This window comes from Choloepus didactylus, chromosome 13 (genome assembly GCF_015220235.1).
Source record: "Choloepus didactylus isolate mChoDid1 chromosome 13, mChoDid1.pri, whole genome shotgun sequence".
Taxonomy (NCBI): Eukaryota; Metazoa; Chordata; class Mammalia; order Pilosa; family Megalonychidae; genus Choloepus; species Choloepus didactylus.
In genome coordinates, this window is record NC_051319.1 from 82353808 (window position 1) to 82379136 (window position 25329).

At 39.3% G+C, this 25329-nt stretch overlaps 1 protein-coding gene across 1 annotated transcript in view; it reads left to right on the top strand.

The window, feature by feature from the left end:
• Positions 1-25329, top strand: part of KDM3B (lysine demethylase 3B) — an 82368-nt gene extending 57039 nt beyond the window's left edge. Inside the window, exons 12-24 of the mRNA XM_037802183.1 lie at positions 3824-3931; positions 10340-10467; positions 11503-11782; positions 12535-12791; positions 15227-15493; positions 16228-16399; positions 16777-16867; positions 17008-17138; positions 19230-19349; positions 20281-20420; positions 20730-20906; positions 21925-22059; positions 23893-25329. Of these exons, the coding sequence (XP_037658111.1) occupies positions 3824-3931; positions 10340-10467; positions 11503-11782; positions 12535-12791; positions 15227-15493; positions 16228-16399; positions 16777-16867; positions 17008-17138; positions 19230-19349; positions 20281-20420; positions 20730-20906; positions 21925-22059; positions 23893-23973 (2087 nt within the window). The 3' untranslated portion in view covers positions 23974-25329. The remainder of the gene's footprint in view (positions 1-3823; positions 3932-10339; positions 10468-11502; positions 11783-12534; positions 12792-15226; positions 15494-16227; positions 16400-16776; positions 16868-17007; positions 17139-19229; positions 19350-20280; positions 20421-20729; positions 20907-21924; positions 22060-23892) is intronic.

The following is a 25329-nucleotide window of genomic DNA, read 5'->3' on the forward strand; positions in this document are numbered from 1 at the left end:
AGAACAAAGGACAAAAGCCACAAGATCTTCTCATTTGACAAAAACCAGTATACTTCTTAATAAAAACACTCAGAAAACTAGGAACAGAAGGAAACTCCTTAACATGATAAAAGGAATATATGAAAAACTCACAGCTAACATCATAGTGGTGAAAAAACCGAAAGCTTTCCCCCTAAGATCTGGAACAAGACAAGGATTTCCACTGTCACCATTGTTATTCAACATTGTTCTAGAAGTTCTAGCCAGAGCAATTAGGCAAGAAAAAGCAAGTCATCCAAATTGGAAAGGACAAAATAGAACTTTCTCTGTTTGCAGATGACACGACCCAATCCTGAAAAATCCACAACAAAACTAAAGCAAAGAGGCAGAGTACAAAATCACTGGTGTTTCTATACACTAGTAATGAACAGTCTGTAGAGGAAATCAAGAAAAAATTCCATTTACAATAGCAACTAAAAGAATAAAATATTTAGGAATAAATTCAGCCAAGGATGTAAAGGACTTATACATGGAAAACTGTAAGAAATTGCTGACAAAGATTATGATAAAACTAAATAAATGAAAGGACATTGGAAGACTAAATATTGTTAAAATGTTAATTCTACCCAAAGTGATTTACAGATTCAATGCAATCCCAATTAAAATTCCAACAGTCGTCTTTGCAGATTCTTTCCAAATTCTTATGGAAGGAAAAGGGGCCCCATATAGCCAAAACCATCTTGAAAAAGAAGACGTAGTGATCATTTTCCAGCTGCTATATCCACTGGCATTTGTTATGGTTGGGCCAGTGTTGGAGATAGCTATAAGATGGTAGTGAGCATAGGCTGGAATCCATACTACAAGAATATGAAAAAGTCCATGGAAATTCACATTATGCATATCTTTGAAGAGGAATTCTATGGGGAAATCCTAAGTATGTCCATCATTGACTACCTCAAGTCCTCAGACCAGAAGAGAACTGTGATTCTTGAGAGTCACTTATTCAGCAATTCAAGGTGATATTGAGGAAGCTAAGAAACAACCAGAATTACCAGAACATTTGAAACTCAAAGAAGACAATTTCTTCCAAATTCATAAAAGCAAGATAATAAATGGCCACTGCTGAAAAGTCGTCTTATGTATTCATTAACTGTTTTCTAATATTTCACTGTTTTTAACTACACAGTCTCATGTTGGCTCTATTTTTAAAATCATTTTCCTATAGCTGTGAATTAGTTTAAACTGTACAATGTAATTACTATATTATGCTTTAACTGTTAAATTAAATCCATCATGCCACAGTACTAGAAAAATTCGTTTAAAAATCAAGATTTTTTTTATGTAATATGTTGATTAAAAACTCTTTCAAAACTCTCTAAAATGTACCAGTAGAAATGTCTTAAGTTTTTTTTATTGGGAATAAAAATGCGTGTAAGTGTGGGTGAAAGGCACATCACTAGTTTGAGACGCGATGTAGGAGTCTAACGGTGAAATACCAGTATGTATGTACTTGGATAACCTGCGCTGCTAAACAGAGAAGGCTTGTAGCAGTAAATGTATTAAATAAAGGTTTGGTAGTTTATTATAAACCTAAAAGGAAAAATTCAGACTTTGTATTTTTGATAATTGCGCATTTTTTTGCATTAATATATTTTATTACAGACATGAAGACTTGTGAAATTTTATTTCTGTGATTTCCTTTGTGAGGTGAAATCATTGTACTTTATTCCATTTTTGAATATACCTGCCTCAATTCTAAATGGTCTTGACTCCCTCCTTCTGCCATTGTTTTGTTTGTGTTTTTCAAATCTGTAGTTCTCATTTTTGTGTTGAATTACACTTTTCTCCTTTTTAAGAGAAATAGTCTTATTCTTTAACATCTTCCTTGATTGGTTCTTTTTTTCCTTTAAATGATTGTCAGTGTTAAGTTTTGTTTTGTTTTGTTTCTCCATTAGAATTGCTTACAACTGTACATTTACAGGAGGTTGAATCTATCTTTACCATTCCATCTTTTCACTGTATGAACATTACTTTTCATACATATCTGTATTGCACTTTTAGGTTTCAAGATTTAATTGAGCACCTAGCAGTTCATTTCATTTCTTAAAGAACGTAAAATGCTTGGGATCCCCCTTCCCTGAAAATATTTAAGAGCCAAGTAAACAATGAAAGAGCTAGAAAGTTATTTAGTTTTCATGTAATTATGTTCCTGAGCAAGTCTAAACTCTGTAGTTGTGTATATTTAATACCCGTCTAAGAGTGCCTGTAGCTTGGGGGGAAAGCATAAATAATAAAGTTCTAGTTAAATAATCTTCATCTCATGCATTTTCCTTCCTAACTATTGGATTTTGGCCATCCAAGTCTTTTTGTTTATATTGCCATAAATTTGAAATTAATATTTGGGAAATTAAGGTTACAGATTACTTTGGTGCCCTGAAATAGTACCTTGTATCTTCACTTTTGCACCAGATTTGCTGACATAAGAGGGACAATGTATAGAAGGTAATTTTAAAGATGAAAACAACTCGTTATAAATCAGTTTTCCCTGATCTGCAAAAATAAATTAGAATAAAGTATATAGAAAGCATCTAAAAGTCACTTTGGATTAGGGAGAAACATGGGTAAATTCAATTGGTTGTATTTTACTTTATGGTGTATGACTTTGTGGCAAACAAAGCAGTTTGTAGCATTTTTTCATTTCTTCATAAAAATATTTAGAAAATGTAATTTAATGTTAGAAATAAAATACTTGAACAACAACAAAAAAAGATACTGTTGAAAAAATGAAAAGGCAGACCACAGACTGAGAAAAAATATTTGCTAAAGACCTTGTATCCATAATATAAAAGACCTCTTATAACTCAGTAACAAAGCAAACAACCTAAATTTTAAATAGGCAAAAGATTTTAACAGATACATTACCAAAGAAGATACATGAATGGCAGAGAAACATGTGAAAACTTTGTTAGTCATTAGGGAAATACAAATTAAAACCATAATGAAATATACAACATACCCACTAGAATGGCAAAAATTTTTTAAGGTGACAGTATCAAGTGTTGGCAGAGATGTGGAGGAAATGAAACTCTTAAATACTGCTGATAGGCATGCAAATTGGTACTGTCACTTTGGAAAACATTATGGACATTTAAAGTTAAGAATACACTTCCATGTGATCCAACATTGCACTCCTAGGGATTTCACCCCCAGAAGAAGTGAAAAAATGTCCACACAAAGACTTGTGCATGAAAGTTTACAGCAGCCTTATTCATAATAGCCAAAAATGGGAAATAATCCAAATATCTAATGGCTGATGAAGAGGTAAACAAAGTATCATACATACATACCATGAAGTCAGTCATAAAAATGAAAGAATTCTTGATACACAGAACAATATAGATGAATCTTAAAAGCTTTATGCTAAGCAAAAGGGACCCAACACAAATGATGGTGCCATTTATGTGAAATTCTAGAAAAAGCAAAACCTTAGTTTTAGTAAGTTAATCAGTGATGGCCAGGGGTTGAGGGAAAGGTATTGACTGCAGAGTGCTGAAGGAAACTTTTTTTCCTGGGGGGCTTGCATGGATAGAAATGTTTCTTATCATATTCATTGGAAGTGTATATACATTTGTTGAAACTCTTATTGAAGTGCATACTTCAAATTGTTGAATTTATTATATGCAAACTATATCTTAATAAGGCTGATTTTTATCAAGTTAGCTGTTACCTTCTTTGGCCCAGGGGAAAATTGTGTCCCTTATTTAGTTCAAAACTCCCACTCACTGAGGAGGATACTTCTTATGACCCTTATGATATAAATGAGGTCATTTTATTTCTGTTTCAGAGACAGAGGAGATGGGTGATGAAGAGGTTTTCTCCTGGTTGAAGTGTGCAAAGGGGCAGTCCCACGAACCAGAGAATCTCATGCCCACGCAGATCATCCCTGGCACAGGTAGGAAATTCCTTTTTAAGATATGGTGGGCAAAAATTTTTTTTGATTGAGCTACAATTCACATATCACAAAATTTGGTGAAATGGTTTCTCTCTGCCTGATTATTTTAAAAGCCTCACAAGATTTCCCTGGGAATCTGGACCATTAGATGTGTGTTAAATTGCATGCTGCCACTGTACACCTCACTTCCTTTTTCAGTCAGAGGGATTGCATTTCATATTCCTATGGTTGGTGGGATCACAGTGGAAAAAGCCAGTATCAAGGCTTCCAGAAAGACCTTTTATTTAAGGATTATGAAAATCCAGGTGAAGCTAATCAACCCTCTTGAATCTGTGAGGAAGGCAGCTTAACAGTAGGAATGGTCATGTTTTCGTCACAGTAAGTCTGAGTGCCCAGGCTTCCATGTTAACATACTTCATTGAAGCTAGTGGATTTGTAATTCTACTACCTGTATTCTCCTCCCCTTAAGAAGGCTTTGAGCCAGACACAAAAAGAGAGATACTGTATGTTACCACTAATGTGAACTCAGTGACAAATGTAAAATAAATGTTTTATATTGTAGAATGTAGGAGACCTAAAGATAGACAGCAGCTAGTGAAGGGGGAATGATAATCTAATAAGAACAGATAAGCTTTTTTTTTTTTAATTTTTATTTTGAAATAATTTCAAACATATAGGACAGTTGCAAATACAATACAAATCCCATACAGAGAGCTCCAACACGCCCCCCACCCCCAGATACCCATATCTACCAATTTTACATTTTGCTACCTTTGCAGTACCTTCCTTCTGTCCTTCCTTCCTTCTTTCCTTCCTTCTTCCCTCTCTCCCTCCCCCCCCCTTTCTTTCAACTATATCTATTATCTTTCTATCAATTATCTGTCTACCCATTTATCATCTTCTGAACATTTCAGAGCAGGTTGCATATATCATGCTCCTTGAACTCATAACACTTACATGTACATTTCCTACGAATAAGATATTCACATGTCATTAACTTAACTGCAGTTAATTCAAGAAAATTAATATGGATATAAAGCTTAAATTCTATGTTCCAGTTTTTCCTTATGCCCCCTTTGATCTTTTCTCCTCCATTCTTAGATCCACTCCAGTATCATATATTGCATTGTCATTAACTCTTAATTAACTCTTTTTTTTAATTAACTATATAAAAAAAATTTTTTTTTACACAAAGATATACAATTAAAAAACATTCCAAACAAACCATAACAAGGGAGTGAGGAAAAGACAACCAACCTAAAAATAACTGCTTTACTTCCAACATGTCCCTACTCTACCCCAAGAAAATAACGTAATATAGTAACATTTCTGTGAACTTGTTCCTACCATACTCATCAGAAATTAACAAACCATAGCCATTCCTGGGCATTCCCAGAACGTTAAATTTACCCACGATCGCTTATCTGTTCTTACTGGGTTATCGTTCCCCCTTCATTAATTGCTCTCTATCGCTAGTTCCCCTACATTCTACATTATAAACCACTTATTTTAGGAGTGTGTTGTTTAACCTCTGGGTGTTTGTGAATTTTCTAAGTCTCTGATGGTTATTGACTTCTAAATGTATTCCATTGTGGTCAGAGAATGTGCTTTGAATAATTTCAGTTTTTTAAATTTATTGAGGCTTGTTTTATCTCCCAGCATATGGTCTATTCTGGAGGAAGTTCCATGACCATTGGAGAAGGATGTGTATCCTAGTGATTTGGGATGTGATGTTCTATATATATGTCTGTTAAATCAAATTCATTTGTCAAATTGTTTAGGTTTCCAGTTTCCTTATTGGTCTTCTCTGGTTGATCTATCTATAGGAAAGACTGATGCGGTGAAGTCTCCCATAATTATTGTGGAAACATCCATTGCATCCTTTAGTTTTGCCAGTGTTTGTCTCATGTATTTTGTGGCACCATGATTGGGTGCGTAAACATTTATGATTGTTATTTCTTCTTGTTGAATTGCCCCTGTTATTAGTATGTAGTGGCCTCCTTTGTCTCTCCTAACATCCTTGCATTTAAAGTCTATTTTATCTGAGATTAATATTGCTACTCCTGCTTTCTTTTTGCTGTAGCTTGCATGAAATATTTTTTCCATCCTTTCACTTTCAATTTCTTTGTGTCCCTGTGTCTAAGATGAGTCTCTTGTATGCAACATATTGATGGTTCAAATTTTTTTATCTATTCTGCCAATCTTTATCTTTTAATTGGGGAGTTTAATCCATTTACATTCAGTGTTATTACTGTGAAGGCATTTCTTGAATCAGCCATCCTATCCTTTAGTTTATGTTTGTCAGATGTATTTTTCCCCTCTCTCTCTTAACGTCCTTTATTGAACCAATATTGAATCTCTTTAGTACTGAGCCTTTCTCCATATCTCTCTCCTTTCTTTGTTTTTCTGTCGGTAGGGCTCCCTTTAGTATCTGAAGTAGGGCAGGTCTTTTATTAGCAAAATCTCTCAGCATTTGTCTGTCTGTGAAAAATTTAAGCTCTCCCTCAAATTTGAAGGTGAGCTTTGCTGGATAAAGTATTCTTGGTTGGAAATTTTTCTCTCTCAGGATTTTCAATATATCATGCCACTGCCTTCTCACTTCCGTGGAGGCCGCTGAGTAGTCACTAGTTAGTCTTATGTTGTTCCCTTTGTATGTAGTGAATTGCTTTTTCTTGCTGCTTTCAGAACTTGCTCCTTCTCTTCAGTATTTGACAGTCTGATCAGAATATGTCTCAGAGTGGGTTTATTTGGGTTTATTCTATTTGGAGTTCACTGGGCATTTATGCTTTGTGTATTTATATTGTGTAGAAGGTTTGGGAAGTTTTCCCCAACAATTTCTTTGAATACACTTTCTAGACCTTACCCTTCTCTTCCCCTTCTGGGACACCAATGAGTCTTATATTTGGATGTTTTATTATCTATCATATTCCTGAGGTCTGTTTTGATTTTTTCGATTTTTTTCCCCATTCTTACTTTTGTTCTTTCATTTTCCGTTCTGTGGACCTCGAGGTCGCTTCCTCTAGTCTTGTACTGTGAGTATGCAGAATCTTTTTCATTTGGTCAACAGTTTCTTTTATTTCTATAAAATCATCTATTTTTTTATTTACTCTTGCAATTTCTTCTTTATGCTCTTCTAGGGTCTTCTTCATGTCCTTTGAATCTTGTGCCATGCCCTCGTTGTTTGTCTTTAGTTCTTTGATTAATTGCTCCAAGTACTGTGTCTCCTCTGATCTTTTGATTTGGGTGTTTGGCTTTGGGTTATCCGTATCGTCTGGTTTTATCGTGTGCTTTAAAATTTTCTGTTGTTTTTCACCTCTTGGCATTTGCTTTACTTGATAGAGTTCTTTTAGGATATGTAGGATTATTCGAAGACAAATCTCTTAATTTGTCAGATCTACAACTTGGTGGTGTACACTTTCTTTAACTAACCAGCAGATGGTGTCCACGAGTCACCTGTTCCCCTCAAGTCAGTTCTCCCCAACTTTATCTTTGTGGTATGTGGGGTCTGATTCTTGGAGGTCCAATTGATGCACCAAGTTTGGGTGTGTTGTTGGTGCTGTCCACCCTGAATGTGGGGTGTGTGTCTGAGCGGTTAGGGAGGCAGGGCAGCTTTAATAATCAAACCACCAGGTGTTCCTGGAGATTTAAGGCTGTTGCAAGAGTCTAAACCTTCATTTCAGTCTCACCACAGATTGTCTCTGCTGCTGACCCACAAGTCCTTGGTATTGGCATATGGTCCCTGGGATTTCTGAGTGGGTCCCTCTTCCAAGCCGTGCCCTTCTAGGGCCTCTGTTGAGGGAAGGTTGTGCTGCGTCACAAGTACACGCCGTCCCTCAAGGGAAGTTCTGGGCTGCCAGGCCATGTAGGAGCATTCCCAGCCTGCTATAAATATGTCTGTATGGGACATGCCAATTTCCCCATTTTCGCACAGCTCTGCCTTCCCAGCTCTGGGACAATTAGCTGTGGGTACACAAAAGGCTGTTGTCCACGCCCAACACTGTGGCGTTTGCGCATGCCGCTGGAAATACCACCCATCACACTGAGTTTCTTGGCGCGGCTGTGGGCTGTGGCCCCGGCGCTGGGCAGGAGTGTTCCTAGCCCGCTGGGAAGATGACTGCAAGGGGTGTGGTTTTTTTCCCCTTTTGGCTAACCTCTGCCTTCCTCGCTCCAAGACAATTAGCAGCGGGCGCGCGAAAGGCTATGTTCCACGCCAGATATTGAGGCATTTGTACAGCCCGTTCCTGCCGCGCTTCACTGTGCAGCTCTCGCTGCCGTATCTGCAGCTGCTTTTGGGTTTTTGTTTGTTTGTTTGTTTGTTTTCTTTTGTTTTTTTGCAACTTTGTTGACATTTTTTATTATAACCAATTGTATTTTTGTGAATTGTGGAGGGTTTTTACAAAAACAGGTTTTTTTAGCTAACAAGATAATAGAAAGAAAACTAAAATGTTATAAATACAGCATGATAGTAACAACAGAAAACAACACCACTTCCAGCATGATAGTAACAACAGAAAACAACACCACTTCCAAGAATCCCGTATCCCTTCCTTATATCCCGCTCTCAGGCACATTTAGCTTTGGTATATTGCGTTTGTTACATTTAATGGAAGCATATTGCAAAGTCACTGTTGACCATAGACTCCAGTTTGCTTTGATTATGTTTTTTCCCAAATACCATCCCTTTTTCAACACTCTGGATGGGTTGACATACATTTGTTCTACCACATGTAAAAACATGTTTTTATTTTTACATTTAGTGACAGTCATTGGCCATTCCAGTTTTTGCCAAGTTATACAATCCCAGTCTTTATCATCTATCTTTACCTCTGGTGTCATACATTCCCCTATCCCAACTATTTCAGATTTACTCACAGATGTCTTTGTTCAGTGTACTTCTAATATTGTGCTACCATCACACTGTATTATGCTATCTATTTCTGGATCTATACAATCAATCCTGCTGAACATTCTGTAGTCTTTCAGCCTCAAATACCTGATCTCTACCCTTTTTCTATCTCCTGGTAGCATGTATTATCAGCTTTTTTTTTTTTAATATTCATTTTATTGAGATATATTCACATACCACGCAGTTATACAAAACAAATCATACATTCGATTGTTCACAGTACCATTACATAGTTGTACATTCATCACCAAAATCAATCCCCGACACCCTCATTACCACACACACAAAAATAACCAGGATAATAATTAAAGTGAAAAAGAGCAACTAAAGTAAAAAAGAACACTGGGCGCCCTTGTCTGTTTGTTTGTTTCCTTCCCCCACCTTTCCACTCATCCATCCACAAACTAGACAAAGGGGAGTGTGATCCTCATGGGTTCTGGGTTGTAGTTTGATAGTTTCAGGTATCTACCACCAGCTACCCCAATTCATTAGAACCTAAAAAGGGTTGTCTATGTTGTGCATAAGAGTGCCCACCAGAGTGACCTCTCAGCTCCTTTTGGAATCTCTCTGCCACTGAAGCATATTTCATTTCCTTTCACATCCCCCTTTTGGTCAAGAAGATGTTCTCTATCCCACGATGCCAGGTCTACATTCCTCCCCGGGAGTCATATTCCATGTTGCCAGGGAGATTCACTCCCCTGGGTGTCTGATCCCACATAGAGGGGAGGGCAGTGATTTCACCTTTCAAGTTGGCTTAGTGAACAGATAAGTTTTTGAGAGTAATCTTAATGTTACAGGACTGTTTGGAAATTATGGTTTGTAAATTTTCTTGGGTATTTTAGGAACATGTTGGAAGTAATGTAGTTATTTTAGGTTATTCATTTTTCTCATTCCTTTGTTTTGTTTGAAATGTTTTGTTTTGTTTTTTTAATTTTTTGATAAAGTTAATAAAAAAAAAAAGAAGTCGTCTTTGTATTTCAATGCTTCCAAGCAGAAGGGCTCCCTGAGAGCAGTAGTAGGATGCTGGCTGCCTGCTGGTCCAAGCATTGGTTAAATGTTTGTATAAAGTTTACGTTGATCTATTTTCTTTTCTTTTCTTTTCTTTTTTAAGTATAACTTAAAATACACAAAATTCAAATATATAATTCAAAATTTTTATATACTCTTGAACATTATGGAATCTACCCCTAGAGTTTCTCTTGGAGGACACCTTCTTAATGTTTCCTAGAAGAGGGAGAGAGTGTAGCTTAGAGTTAAGAGTACACAGAACTTTAGGGATAAACCTGGGTTAAAGTCTTACTTGTGTTTACCAATTATATGTGCTTGAACAAATGACCTACTTTACTGCACCTCAGTTTCATCACCAAAAATTGAGAGTAAACGCATACCTGATTGAAATGTGGTAAGAGTTGAGGAAGATAACATATAAGGTCCTTAGCACAATATCTGGCACATACAAGCATTCTGATGTTAATTGTTATTATTGCTATCTTTTTTCCCAGCTCTTTACAATATTGGAGACATGGTACATGCTGCCCGGGGCAAGTGGGGAATTAAAGCAAATTGCCCTTGTATTAGTCGGCAGAACAAATCTGTGTTGAGACCTGCTGTCACCAATGGAATGTCACAGGTAAAGTGGTGTGCATGGGTACAGCTATGTGTGAAGCTTAAGTTCTTGGTACCAGGAAATGCCCCATTATCATGTCTGTTGTCCCTGGCCAATATAGGAGTCCCTAGAGAATTAGGGGAAGGGGAATCCTTTCTAGAAAGAGTCCCAAAAGAGTATTCAAGGGAATTTACTTCTCCCTCACTGGTATGGGCTTTTCTTCATTCATGTTTAATCCAAAATAGCTCCAACAGATCCTTTGTATCTTGTCAAGAACCTCAGGGTCTTTGTGTGGGTGAAAATTATAGAAGAGGTTACAGGGAACACTGTTGGTCGTCTTAATCCTGTCTGTGTGCATAGTCCCTGTCACTGGGGTCATCTTAGGTACAGAGGATAGAAGTATGGATATTGACTCACTGAATTGGTTTCATTCTACCCGTGAACTGTCCCAGGCCTCCAGAGAGAGGGTCATTCTGGTTTGGTGGTGACTGTTTTGAACAAGAGGTTCTAAAAACAAATCACTGTGTACATTTGGAGGCCATTCTAGAAACATCACTAATGTGGTCATTGATAAAGAGGCACAGGACTTAATGCTGAGAGATCTGGAGATGTATTTTCAATAGAGTTGATGTAAAGTAATTTGGAAAACTTAATAATAGAATAAACATTTATTAAACAAACATTATGTTGAGCCCTTTGCATATACCATCTCATTTAATCCTCCGAACAGCTCTGTGAGTTAAAGTTATAATCACCAATTTACCATTGCAACAACTGAGTCTCCAGACCTGCTAAACAAGAGCCTGCTTTATTTTAGACTATAAATGTAAAATCTCATTCACTGTTCATTCCACAGAACCTAGCATAGTTTCTGGCATGTGTTAGGACCCAGTCAATGTATGTTGAAATAATGAATAGATGATATAGCAGTATATGTGGGATTGTTCTCCTTAAATTGTTCTTTTTAGACCACTTTACTTTCAGCTGCCATTACTATTTGAATTTTATTTTTTCTCTCCAAGGACAGCACTCTAACCATATTGGCCTTCTCTTCTTTAGCTTCCTGTCATGAACCCTAGTGCCTCTTCTGGAAATGAAAACACCTTCTCAGGCGGAGGAGGAACTGCAGTGGGAACAACTTCAGAGCCTGACCACGTTCCCAAAGCTGACAGCACTGACATCAGATCTGAAGAGCCTCTGAAAGCAGACAGTTCAGCATCAAGTAGCAATAGTGAGCTCAAAGCCATCAGGCCCCCCTGCCCTGACACAACCCCACCCTCCTCTGCCCTGCACTGGTTGGCGGATTTAGCAACTCAGAAAGCTAAAGAAGAAACAAAAGGTAAAAAGGATAGAAGCCTCTACCCCACCTATGGGTGGAACACTTGGGTTATTCTGAGATTCTTCAAATTCACACATTACCATCTACATTTATGAAACATGCCACTTGCTTTCTCTGGCTGATCGCACAAAATGAGGAAATCTCTTTCAACTTCTTTCTACAAGTGGAGCTTTTTTTTTTCAAAGGCACATACCTGGGCCCTACCCCCAGCCTCCTTAGTCAGAATTAGTACAAGGTTTTTAACAGACTTCCCAGATGGTTCTCTTAAGCAGCCAGGGTTGAGAGCTAGACTTAGAGCAGTAGTTTTCAGTAGGCATAAGAATCACCCAGGAAATCTCTTAAAAATACAGATTCCTGTGCCCCACCCAGGACTATTAAATCAGAATCTCTTGGAGCAAGACCAAGAATCTCCGTTTTTAACAAGCACTCTCGTCAATTCCAGTACAAGTATTCTGGAGACATACTTGAAGAGACATTAACTTAGAAAGTGAGGGAGACGAAAGATGGATGGGAACAAAGGAATGTTTGAAATCCAGATCTGGAATAGAAAGAAGCAGAAAAGCCTCTCTTTGGCCATGAAACCTCCTATATTCATAGCTGGTCAGGCTTGGCCCAGGCAAACTGTACATGTTTGGGGGGCAGAGGAGGGGAAAGAGTCTTTCTTCCTTCCCACTTGTCTGTTTTCTAGGAGTCAGTTGCCTGCTGGGTATTCCTTATTGTGCCTAATGCTATTCCCGGTTATGTTCTTACAGAAGCAGGGTCCCTGAGGTCGGTGCTCAGTAAAGAGTCTCATTCACCCTTTGGGCTGGATTCGTTCAACTCCACTGCAAAGGTCTCTCCGTTGACTCCAAAGCTTTTTAACAGTCTGTTACTGGGTCCCACTGCCTCCAACAACAAAACCGAAGGCTCTAGCCTTCGAGACCTCCTCCACTCCGGGCCCGGAAAGCTTCCTCAAACCCCTTTGGACACAGGCATACCCTTCCCCCCGGTCTTCTCTACATCCTCAGCAGTAAGTGTTCTCTCTACAACTCGAGCCTTTGCTGCTTTTCCATGAAAGAGCTATCAGGGCTCTGATAACTGGGTTAGAGGGTATGTGGGTGATTTGTGTTCTCTATGTTGTCTGTCCAGCTAACAACATCTCTTTTATGTTAAGTTTTGGGAATGTTTGAAGTCCTTTTAAGTAGTGAACCCTTTGCTCCATGTTAGGGAGTCAGTAGAAATTGAGACTTTGAAATTTTTCAGTCATCAGCAGAAAAGTTATTATATTGACCACTATTTGCTTGACAGTATTAGACATGCCTAATTTTTTTACCTAGGCAGTACATTGATTTTTTGTTCTCTTGGATATCTACTTCCCATCCCAAACCTGACACATCTAAGACTGAACTTCTGATCTTCTGCCCATAAGCCTACTTTTCCTTTAGTTTACCTCTCTTGGTCAGGGGCATCCCCATCCTTCCAATTGCTCATGCCAAAAAGCTTGGAGTCATTTGGGATTACCCTCTAACATTTCACATCTTATCTGTCAGCACAGCCTTTCAGTTGGGTCTTCACAATGTTTTCAGAATATACCCATTTCTCTTCAACTCCACTACTTTCTCTGTGTCCTGAGCCAACATCCTCTCTTGCCTGAATACTTGCAGTAACCTCCTTACAGATTTCTTTATTTCTGCTCTTTCCACTCCATAGTCTATTTTCAACACAGCAGCTAGAGTGATCTTTTTAAAATGTTAAGACAGATCATGTCACCTTTGCCTAAAATCCTCCAGAGCTTCCTACTCCTCTCATAATATAAGCAGAGTCCTTACAGTAGGCTTCAAGGCACTAGCCCCATCTGTTCCCCTCTTTCTCCCCTCTCCAGCCGCAGCCACCATGCTCTATCTTGTTCGTTCGGCTGCAGCCACACAGGCCTCTTTGCTGTTCCTTGAACATGTCTAGTCATGCTCCTCTTCAGGACCTTTGCACTTCTTTTCTCTACCTAGAACTCTTTCCCATATAACCACATGGCTTGCTTCATCATCACCTTCTTTTCCTCCCTCCTGAAATGTCACCTCCTCAGTAAACCTTCTTAGATTACCTTTCTTAAAAGTCCATCACACTCCCATCCTCATACCTATCTGTTGTCTCTGCTTTAATTTTTTTCATAGCACTTATTACCATCTGACCTACTATATGTTTTACTTAATTTATTGTCTGTCTCTCCTCTCCTTAAAGGCAGATATTTTTGACTGTTTATTCACTGCTTATCCCTAGAGCTACAGTGTTGGAATACTTTTTAGACACATGGTAGCTGTTTGGAGAACATTTCTTGAGAGAACTAATGAATTGACAAGGTACAAAATGTAAAAGATATAAAAGGGCTTATAGTAAAAACTCTTCCCACCCCTGTCTCCCAGCCACCCATTTCCCTTTCTGAATGTTATCAATGTTTTCTTGAGTGCCCTTTCAGAGACATGATGTGTATATATGGTTTTTTCCCCTCTTTTTACACTAACATTCTATACCTTGCTTTTCTGTTTTTCATTTTATATCTCTTAGAGCTCACTTCATATAAATACATAAACATCTTATCATTCTATTTTATGATTAATGACCAAAATTAGATGACCCATGGGTGGTTAAGCCCTGTACAATTTGGGTTATTTGTTTCTCCTTTGGATAAGTGACTTTAAAAAAAAAAAAAATTACTTTGGGCTCTATTTTGTTTGTTCTTGTTCCTACACTCAGTTGTTCTTTTTCTTTTTTAATTTTCCCAGAATATTATATGATTACATGCACTTTAAAAGATAGTGATCAATGATACTCCAGGCATAGGATTATCATATTTACAGAATCCCCCTCCCCTCCTTTGGTTTTGTGACCTTAAGTATGTTACTTGCAACTCTGGGCCTGAGAGGTTGTTAATGGGTAGTAATAGGGAAAGAACTGGGGAGTAGGAGACTGCTTCAGAATATACAGTTCCTCTTGGACATTCTGGTAGTCCCCTTTACTGGGGTATACTCCCTAGGAGAAAACCACTGCCTTGATAAGTCACTTCAATTATTTGATTGAAGTATTGTATCCCTTGGGCCAAAAAACATTTAGAACCCCCAAACTAAATGATCTCTTTCACTTAGTTACAGCATTTTACTATCCCTGCAGTCTACATGCATACGCTTAGTACAGGGCTGAATGCCAAATATATTTCTAAGGTCTCAATTCTCTTGATGCAGAGGATGTCTTTCTCTTATTCTCTTTCATAAGTGCAAGACAAAGATAATGGATAAGGGAATTTAAGATATTGACTTAATAGCCACCCTTTCTTAAAGAACGTTTCAATAACTTTTATGGAATTTAATCAGATAGGTCAGAAGTCCTTCTTGTGAATGCAACTGTGAGGCAGTTTTTGAATCCTCTTCTCATGGTGCCTCAATCAAGCTTACCTGATGGATTTGTGTCTGGCAGGGAGTGAAGAACAAGGCCAGCCTACCCAACTTCCTTGATCACATCATTGCTTCAGTGGTAGAAAATAAGAAAACCTCAGATTCTGCAAAGCGGGCCTGCAACTTGACTGATACCCAAAAGGAGGTGAAGGAGATGGTGATGGGGTTGAATGTGCTTGATCCCCATACCTCTCATTCCTGGCTCTGTGATGGGAGGCTTCTGTGTCTCCATGACCCCAGCAACAAAAACAATTGGAAGATCTTCCGGGAGTGTTGGAAGCAAGGCCAGGTAAAAGAGAACAAATAGTTCGCAGCTGTGTGCCTGCCTGTCTGCCTGCTTGCCACAGGTACCGTGATAGTTCCAGGAAGGTTCTTTTGCCAGGAAGATTTAGATATAGTAACTAGCTCCTTATAGACAGCCTTGCTACTTGGAGTTGTCTTGGATTTTGAAAACCCAAGAAGATTTCTAAAAATACATTGTGGAACTTTTAATTCTAAGCTATATAGCTCAGTGTTCTTAAAAGGGCAGTTGAAGACACCTTAAGTGTGATGTGATGTGGGGGGAGGGTGGCAAAGGTGGGTGGTACTTTTCTAGATAAACGCTTCAAGGCCACACTAGATTGTGTGATAACACTCCCTGATGTTTATACATTAGCAAGTACTTGAGGAAGGGGATGCTTATGGAATTGTCTGAATAGTTTTCCATTCTCAATATGAGGAAGTGTTCTCAAACACAAGTTGGATTTGTTCATTTTTGTGTTCTCTCAACTCAATATAGTGGTAGATATCAAGACAACAGAGACAATTTATATGGAAAGCCTCTCAGGGTGAGAGTCAAGTATAATTATGGAGTAGAAAGAGTTTCATTCACTTTAGCTGATATGTTGAAACCCGTAGATTATAAAACTGGGAAGGAATGATAGATCAGTGTGGAGAAGAAGAACCCTTCCTATTCTGTCCCTTGGCCCTGGAACTAAAACTATTTCCTAAACAGATCTGGTTGGAATATTTTTATTTTCACAGCCAGTGCTGGTTTCAGGGGTACATAAAAAGCTCAAGCCTGAGCTCTGGAAGCCAGAAGCCTTTAGCCAGGAATTTGGAGACCAGGATGTGGACTTGGTGAACTGCAGGAACTGTGCTATAATTTCCGATGTGAAAGTTCGGGATTTCTGGGATGGCTTTGAGATCATATGCAGTAAGTAGCTTTGATGTCTAGTTCAGTAAGGGCAGACTGGGAAGAAAGCATCCATATGCCCAGCCTCCTCTTGGTAGAAGGAACATTATGTCCTGGTCCAGCCATGTTGCCTGCAGAGCAGTCACACAGCTCCCAGAGCATGGCAGGGACTAAGTTTGTGATCCCTCAGGGTCTGTGGAGCACTTTCGCTCTGAGGAAGAGGGATAGAATCCCTGTGAAGTGGGAAAGTGTGGCATGTACTAAAGTGGGTTGAGGAGTACAAAGCCCACCTAATCTATTATAGGGATTTATGAGTGTGGAAATAAGAAGTTAGTCTGCTAAAACATTTAGTCCTGGAAAATCTGGCAGCAGTCGATCCAGTGCTTTCTCTCTTTTAGAGCGACTAAGGTCAGAAGATGGGCAGCCAATGGTGCTCAAACTCAAGGACTGGCCTCCTGGGGAAGACTTTCGGGACATGATGCCAACAAGGTTAGTGAACTAAAGTGGTGCTATCTTCAGAGACTTGTGCCTTGCTGAAACCATCTCAAAGTAATCACAGAGAAGTGAACTTTGCCTCTTCACTTTCTTCCCCTGTAACAAGCTAAGTCATGTTTCCCAACCTTTTGTAGGTTTGAAGATTTGATGGAGAACCTTCCTCTGCCAGAATATACCAAACGAGATGGCAGGCTCAATCTGGCCTCTAGGCTGCCCAGCTACTTTGTAAGGCCCGATCTGGGCCCCAAGATGTACAACGCCTATGGTATGAAGGAGAGGCTAGAAGTATCCTTTTGTTGTACTATTCTAATTTCACCTATAGAGTGAGGTCTATGGTCAGGTTTATGTATGAAGATGATTGAGGCAAGCGACAGGTCCTGGGGAAGTTGGTAGTATCCAGAATGGTTTTGAATATGTTTGCTGGTCATAATTAATTTGTGTAGCGTTCATTTGGGCCCAGTCCAAAATTTGTGTATCTTCAGTAGTTAGAAAGTTTCCTCGTAAAAATTCAAAAATTCTATCCAAAGAGGCATGATTCGCAATTTTAAGAGACTTGATAAAATAATAGTGAAGAAGTCTGAATACCATGTAACCCAGCCAGCTCTTTGTGAAGTCTCAGTAAGGTCCTAAATCATTGTGAAAGCTGAGCTTCATTTGAATGTCACTGTTACGGTTTGCTAATGCTGCCGTTACGCAAAATACCAGAAATGGATTGCTTTTTTAAAGGGGATTTATTAGGTTACAAACTTACAGGTATAAGGCCATAAAAGTATCCGTACTAAGGCATCAACAAGAGGATACCTTCACTGAAGAATGGCCGATGGTGTCCGGAACACCACTGTCAGCTGGGAAGGCATGTGGCTGGCATCTGTTAGTCCTTTGCTCTCCTGGGTTGTGTTTCAAAAATGGCTTTTTCCAAAATGTCTCTGGGCTTGTCTCGCTCAGCTTCTGTGCATTCTTGCTTGTTCTCCCAGGGCGTTTCTCTCTAACCATCTAGGGGGCCTCTCTTACCTTCTCTGGAGGAGTCTCTGCGCTAGCATCTCCAAACGTCTCCAAGCATCTGGGTCTGGGTCGGCTCTTAGCTTCTCTCTTAAATATTCCAGTGAACTAATCAAGACCCACCCTGAATGGGCAGGTTCCACACCTCCATGGAAATAATTTTTTTTTAATTTTTTAATCTTCATTTTATTGAGATATATTCACATACCATGCAGTCATACAAAACAAATCATACTTTCGATTGTTTACAGTACCATTACATAGTTGTACATTCATCACCTAAATCAATCCCTGACGCCTTCATTAGCACACACACAAAAATAACAAGAATAATAATTAGAGTGAAAAAGAGCAATTGAAGTAAAAAAGAACACTGGGTACCTTTGTCTGTTTGTTTCCTTCCCCTATTTTTCTACTCATCCATCCATAAACTAGACAAAGTGGAGTGTGGTCCTTATGGCTTTCCCAATCCCATTGTCACCCCTCATAAGCTACATTTTTATACAACTGTCTTCGAGATTCGTGGGTTCTGGGTTGTAGTTTGATAGTTTCAGGTATCCACCACTAGCTACCCCAATTCTTTAGAACCTAAAAAGGGTTGTCTAAAGTGTGCGTAGGAGTGCCCACCAGAGTGACCTCTCGGCTCCTTTTGGAATCTCTCTGCCACTGAAGCTTATTTCATTTCCTTTCACATCCCCCTTTTGGTCAAGAAGATGTTCTCTGTCCCACGATGCCAGGTCTACATTCCTCCCCGGGAGTCATATTCCACGTTGCCAGGGAGATTCACTCCCCTGGGTGTCTGATCCCACGTAGGGGGGAGGGCAGTGATTTCACCTTTCAAGTTGGCTTAGGTAGAGAGAGAGGGCCACATCTGAGCAACAAAGAGGCATTCGGGAGGAGGCTCTTAGTCACAACCATAGGGAGGCCTAGCCTCTCCTTTGCAGCAACCGTCTTCCCAAGGGTAAAACCTATGGTAGAGGGCTCAACCCATCAAACCACCAGTCCCCTATGTCTGTGGTCATGTTAGCAATCCATGGAAATAATTTAATCAGAGGCTCCACCCTAATCAACAGACTAATCAGTCTGCCCCCACAAGATTGCATTAAAGAATATGGCTTTTGGGGGAGTGGAATTAGTTCCATGGCCCCAAAGCTAATATGGTGTCAACCTGGCTACAAATCAGTTTTGAAATAGTAGAAAAGCAATAAGGAGAGTGATTTCTTGAAAAACAGATACTCTTCCTTCTTCTATTGTTACTCATTTAAGACCATCCTTGATCATGTTTTCAGTTATAGAGTCTATATGGATTCTTCAGAATATTGACTCTTCACCTTGCATATATTCCTGTTACCTTTAGGTTTGATAACTGCAGAAGATAGAAGAGTTGGCACAACAAATCTTCACTTAGATGTATCTGATGCTGTTAACGTGATGGTGTATGTTGGGATCCCCATTGGGGAGGGTGCTCATGATGAAGGTAAGATTTCTAGGACCCACTGCTTCAGGAGGGTGAGGCTTGGCCTCGGGTATAGAATTAGGTGTCTTCCTCCTCAGGCAGTGTCAGTGGATTTTTCTTAAGTCTCTACTAGGACTGATGCATAATTGTACCCATGGTGTATCTTTGACCAGAGTTGTTCTCTTTCTGGAGACACTGCCCTTTTTCACTAAGTGGATAGCATCACAGAGAGGAAGAAGGAAAAAAGGGCAAACTAGTCTACTTGGCCCATTAGCCAGATCAGCTGTGGCTCTCAGTGGTGTGACAGATGATAAAGCCAGGTCACCCACATAGAAATGAAGCATAAATAGGACATTTCGCTGCATTTGTACTCCCTGTCATGTCAGTTAAAAGTAATATGTGTTCATTATGGAATTTTAGAAAATGTAGAAAATTTTAAAGATAAAAATAAATAACTCAAGCCAGACTCCAGGAATAACCAATATCATCTTGGTGTATTTCCTGATATACATTTGTTTTTGCTGCTACACACCTGTAGATCCTTCAATTATGTTGTCTTTTAGGGTATTTTAATAGACAAGCACTGGAAGCCTACCCTCATGCCAGAGGGTTTATGCTTTGTGGGCTTGAATCACAGACTTCTAGAGTTTGCAGCAGGAAATAATTGCAAGTTAAAAATAAGATACTGCTGTGCAGTCTGAGCAAGAATTTGTTTAAAGGAAAACTGTACCTCAGAAAAATGCAGTGGCTCTATTGAGTAATGAAGGCTTAGTGTTGCTCCTCCTATGTGTAGGGGGCATAGACCAACATGAGTGTTGGTCCTTTGAGTCTACCTTATATTTCTCCAGAGAAATGGAGAGTAGCAGAGACTAAACTTGTTTGAATTGGACATTTTGCTTCACTCAGAGGTGCTGAAATGGCTGTATCGGAAGGGTCTTTTTGCTCTTTTCAGAGGTACTCAAGACTATTGATGAGGGAGATGCTGATGAAGTGACAAAGCAGAGGATTCATGATGGAAAGGAGAAGCCAGGTGCTTTGTGGCACATCTATGCAGCAAAGGACGCAGAGAAGATCCGGGAGCTGCTCCGAAAGGTATGACCCTAGGTGGGCTCTGCTTCCAGCTCACAAATTAAGAATCTGGGGACTGAGATGGGCTGTCTGTTTCTCATATGGAGTTCCTTGGCATTAAAAAAATCTATCAGCCATGGTTACCTCTTGTTGAAATATCCCGAAGGCCTCTATCCACCCTACAGAGATCTGCTTACACAGAGGCTGTTGAAAAGAACAAAGTTGAAGCTTTGGCACACCCAGGAACATTGCTGCCGCAAGTTAAAATTATGCTGTTAATATTTTTATGTATTTATTTATTTTGCTGTCTTTGGATTTTGGTCATGGTTTCAGGTTGGAGAAGAGCAAGGCCAAGAAAATCCTCCTGATCATGACCCAATTCATGACCAAAGTTGGTATCTGGACCAGACCCTCCGGAAGCGACTCTATGAGGAGTTTGGCGTGCAAGGCTGGGCCATCGTGCAGTTCCTGGGTGATGCTGTCTTCATACCTGCTGGAGCCCCACACCAGGTGTGTGCCAGTTTGGGGGTTGGGCTCCACAGCTCCCTGGCCTTCCTTATTTCTGCTTTTTTGCTAATCTGGCAAGAGATATAAATGACTGGATTAGACTCATTGCTCTTTTTTTTTTTTTTTTAAATTAAATTCAGTTTTATTGAAATACATTCACACACCATACAGTCATCGATGGTATACAATCCACTGTCCACAGTATGATAACATAGTTATGCGTTCATCACCACAATCTATCTCTGAACATTTTCCTTACATCAGAAAGAACCAGAACAAGAATAAAAAATAAAAGTGAAAAAAGAACACCCAAATCATCCCCCCATCCCACCCCATTTGTCCTTTAGTTTTTATCCCCATTTTTCTACTCATCCATACACTAGATAAAGGGGGTGTGATCCACAAGGTCTTTACAATCACACTGTAATCTACATTGTTACATAATTGTCTTCAGGAGTCCAGACTGCTGGGTTGAAGTTTGGTAGTTTCAGGTATTTACTTCTAGCTATTCCAATACATTAAAACCTAAGAGGTGTTATCTATATAGTGCATAAGAATGTCCACCAGAGTGACCTCTAGACTCATTGCTCTTACACCATATCTTGTTTTTTACATTTTAATTTTATTCCTTGTAATTTTAAATGCTCATCGTAGAATATTTAAACAATGCAGAGTATTGCAGAAAAAGTGAAAGTTCCAGTTCAGCTACGTGTGCCATGCCCCTTTCCAGTTCCCTCATCCTGTCCTCCCAATCTAGTTTCCTTCCCCAGAGGTAGTCTTCTAGTAACACTGTGGTGTGTATTTTTCCAGACTCTTTTCTGTACATAAAGTAATATTTTTATACATTTACACTTAAAGTTTTTCTACATTTGCTGTTTTTCTAAAAATGGAATAATGTAAGTATTTCCGTAGTTTTGTTGTTTTGTTTTTTTTTTTTAAACTGTATCATGGACATTTTCCTCGCGATATTGACTTTCTCGTGCCTGATATTTTTCCTCTTCTGCACTTTTCACCCACTCAGGTTCACAATCTATACAGTTGCATAAAAGTAGCAGAAGACTTTGTATCTCCAGAACATGTTAAGCACTGTTTCCGCCTGACCCAGGAATTCAGGCATCTCTCTAACACTCATACAAACCATGAGGATAAACTGCAGGTAAATACCTCCTCCTCCACCCCACTCTGTCCCCTTATGTCATGCATACATCCACCAAAAGCGCATTCTCCTTTCTGAGACTGTTCTCTGAGAGGTATACTGTGAAGGAGAAATGATTTAAGGGAAACCAAGCCTGGGGATATGGAGTTCTCCTTTCAGGATTATTTAATCAGTCCTCTTCAGTTTTGTTTATAGAGCATATTCATCTTTTAACCTGATCGTTTCCAGTGTGACAGTCCTCTATTTCTGTGCCCTTGGGAGGTATATAGTGTTTTAGTGTCAGTAACTTACTAGACTGACTTTCCTAGTCAAGTGGGGAAACCACTGTGAACAGTGTATTCTAAGAATGTTCCAAGAAGGGGTATTGCTCCAAGCTGCTTCTCACAGTAAATTTCTATGCAAACTCAGTTCCTGAGAGCCCTGTAGGGACTGCAGTCCATGTCCTTAACCATCATATTCAGAAAGTCAAGGATTGGAGAGTTGAGCAGGGTAGTCAGATTAGGTTTCTATTTCTCCTGAAATGGACTGGAATTTTTAGGGCAGAATTTCATTATTAATACTTAAGCTGGCATGAAAAGAACAAAAAATAAGGAAGCAAGATCCCTAGGCAGAAATTCAGCAATCTGAAACACTCTTCCAGCCTTTCACTTTGGCCTTTTTTCCACCTGTGGCTTGGGTGTACATTCTTTGGTCAGTAACTGATCACATTGGAGGAGGTTTTTCTTGATTGCTGGCAGATTCAACCCTGAGTATAATCTGTTTTGCTGTTCCTTTTTTCAAAATTATGGAACAGTTTAATTATAGATATATGAATAAGCAGGCACACCTCCTTCAGGTCTCTACTTGTTACATGTCAGTTTATCCCTAAGGCCTTTCCTGACCACCCTATTTAGAATAGCAACATCAACTTCTGTTCCAGAACTCTCAATCCCCTTTCACTGCCTTATTTTTTCTGTATTATTTTTCACCATCTGACATACTGTAGTTTACCTGTTTGTTTCTACCCCCACTAGAATGTAAGCCCCATGAAGGCAGGACTTTTACTGGTTTATTCACTGTTTTTCCCTAGCACAATGTTTGACATATAGTGGACACTCAGTAAATATTTTTTGAATTGATACAAAAAATGTAATAGAGAATGGCAAAGGGGGACTTGTATGCCCATCACCTTAAGAAGTAAAACATGGCAAAGATAGTTTAAGCCCCCAAGGGCCCTTCACCATTCCTTTTCCCCACTTTTCTTCCCCAAAAATAACCACAATCTCGATGTCTGTCCTTTTTACTGTCTTTAGCCTGTTAACTTTATTTCTCTTTAATAACTTTTATTGTCTCTTCCTTCTTCATAAGTAAGACATGTTCCTTGTAGAAAAGTAGAAAATACATATAAGCACAAAGGAAAAAATATCCTATAATCCCACCATTGTTTCAGTGCGTTCTTGTTCACTGTGGGACCTAGGCCTTAGGCAAGGTTCTTAATCTTAGAACCTTAGTTTCCTCAGTTTCTCATCTGTAAAATGGGGCTAATACTAGAGTCTACCACATAGGATTATGGTAAGGATTAAATGAGAGTCCATCTAAGGAGTTTAGCAACAGTGCCCAGGATATAGTAAGCACAAAGATGGTGGTGATTATGTAGCCTTTCGAATTTCATCCTTTTTTATTATAGACCTTATATTCTAGATGATCTGTAAATCAACTTGAGGATTGGTTTGGGAAGCCAGCAGTCCCCATTGGAGGGTTTTCTCACTTATAGTCAGTGTAAGACATACATCTGCATTTGTAGAACACAGCATGAGGCTTCCATGAACTGACTGTGCTGATCGCTCTCTCCAGGTGAAGAACATCATTTACCATGCAGTGAAAGATGCTGTTGGCACCCTCAAGGCTCATGAATCCAAACTGGCAAGGTCTTAGGCGTGGCAAAATTCCAGAATCCCCCGTGAAGCAGGTCTTTCACAACACATACAGGGAACGGCAGGGTTCTCTGCTGGAGCAGAGGCCCTTCACTCGGAGCCAGTGTGGTCAGTATTACAAACTCTCCAGCCACTCTTTTTTATGCTGCCTCAACACTGAAGGTTGACACAAGAAAGTCGCACTGTTCACACACACAGTTTCAGACTCCAAGCCGAGGGTGCCACATCCCCATCCCATGGCCTTTTGGGAATCCGAATCGCCCGAACACTACTGGGCTTTTTAGACTATGTGTTTTGAGATTCATGGAAACCAGGAATATGGGCACATCTTTCTTTTCTTTTTCTCTCATGCCTGATTAGGTGGGAATGTGTTCAGAGGTCGGGGGCACCACATAACTGGTACAGGTAAGGGATAATTGCTTAAACATGCCTGGTGGGCATCTGACAGTGTCTCTGCACGTGACCTCTGACACGCCCATCCCAGGATACGGGGTGAAGCCATTCCCCACACTCTCCCATGAGCACTGGAGTCTTGCAGGACCCAGGGAGAACCCACTGCTTTTCCCAGGAGGCTCCAGGATTAGGAAACGTGTGTATTTAGTGAAAAATAGGTTTGTAGTGAAATAGTTACTATTTCATGAAAGTAGATATTTTTAGAATTTTTGAAATACCACAGTTGTTTTCCTGGATTATGAGGAAAGGCACATTACATTTAGTCTTCCTTTCAGTAAAACTCTTTGAAGAAATATGATTTTTAGAAATCAGCTGCCCATTATAGCACAAAATCAGCCAAAGCAGAATTGAAAAGAATTGGCTTTTTAAGATTCTTTTAGTTTCTCCCCCTCCCATCTCAGTCCTATCTTGAGGGAACAGTCATCTGAGAAAGATCTTTGTCTGTCTGACCTGTGGTGTGTTCCACACATAGACACACTGGTGAGTCCAGGAACCATTTTCACCAATTACCAGCGTTCCCTTGGGACTCATTTTAAGTTTCCAAATGGGAAGGAAAGTTTGATTTTCACCAGGCATTTTTGTTTTTTGTTTTTGTTTTTGCTTTTTGTCCAGAAATATTTTCATCAAAACTTTCCAACTCGGTGGAGTTTTCTTAAGAATTTATTTGAAAATGATGGAATTCATTAGCCCATAGGTACATTGGGAAATGTATCTATCTTCTTTCCAGCTGTACTGTAGTGCCCTGCAGGCTTGTTTATATGTTCACAGTTACTTTTTTCTTTTTTTTTTTTTTTTAATAAAAGTCATTTACTGTAGAATACTTTTAATTTCATTTTCTGTATTTTAATTTTGTTGAAGGGCTGATTGGGATTTCCATGTTCTTATTAAAAATCTAACAAATCTG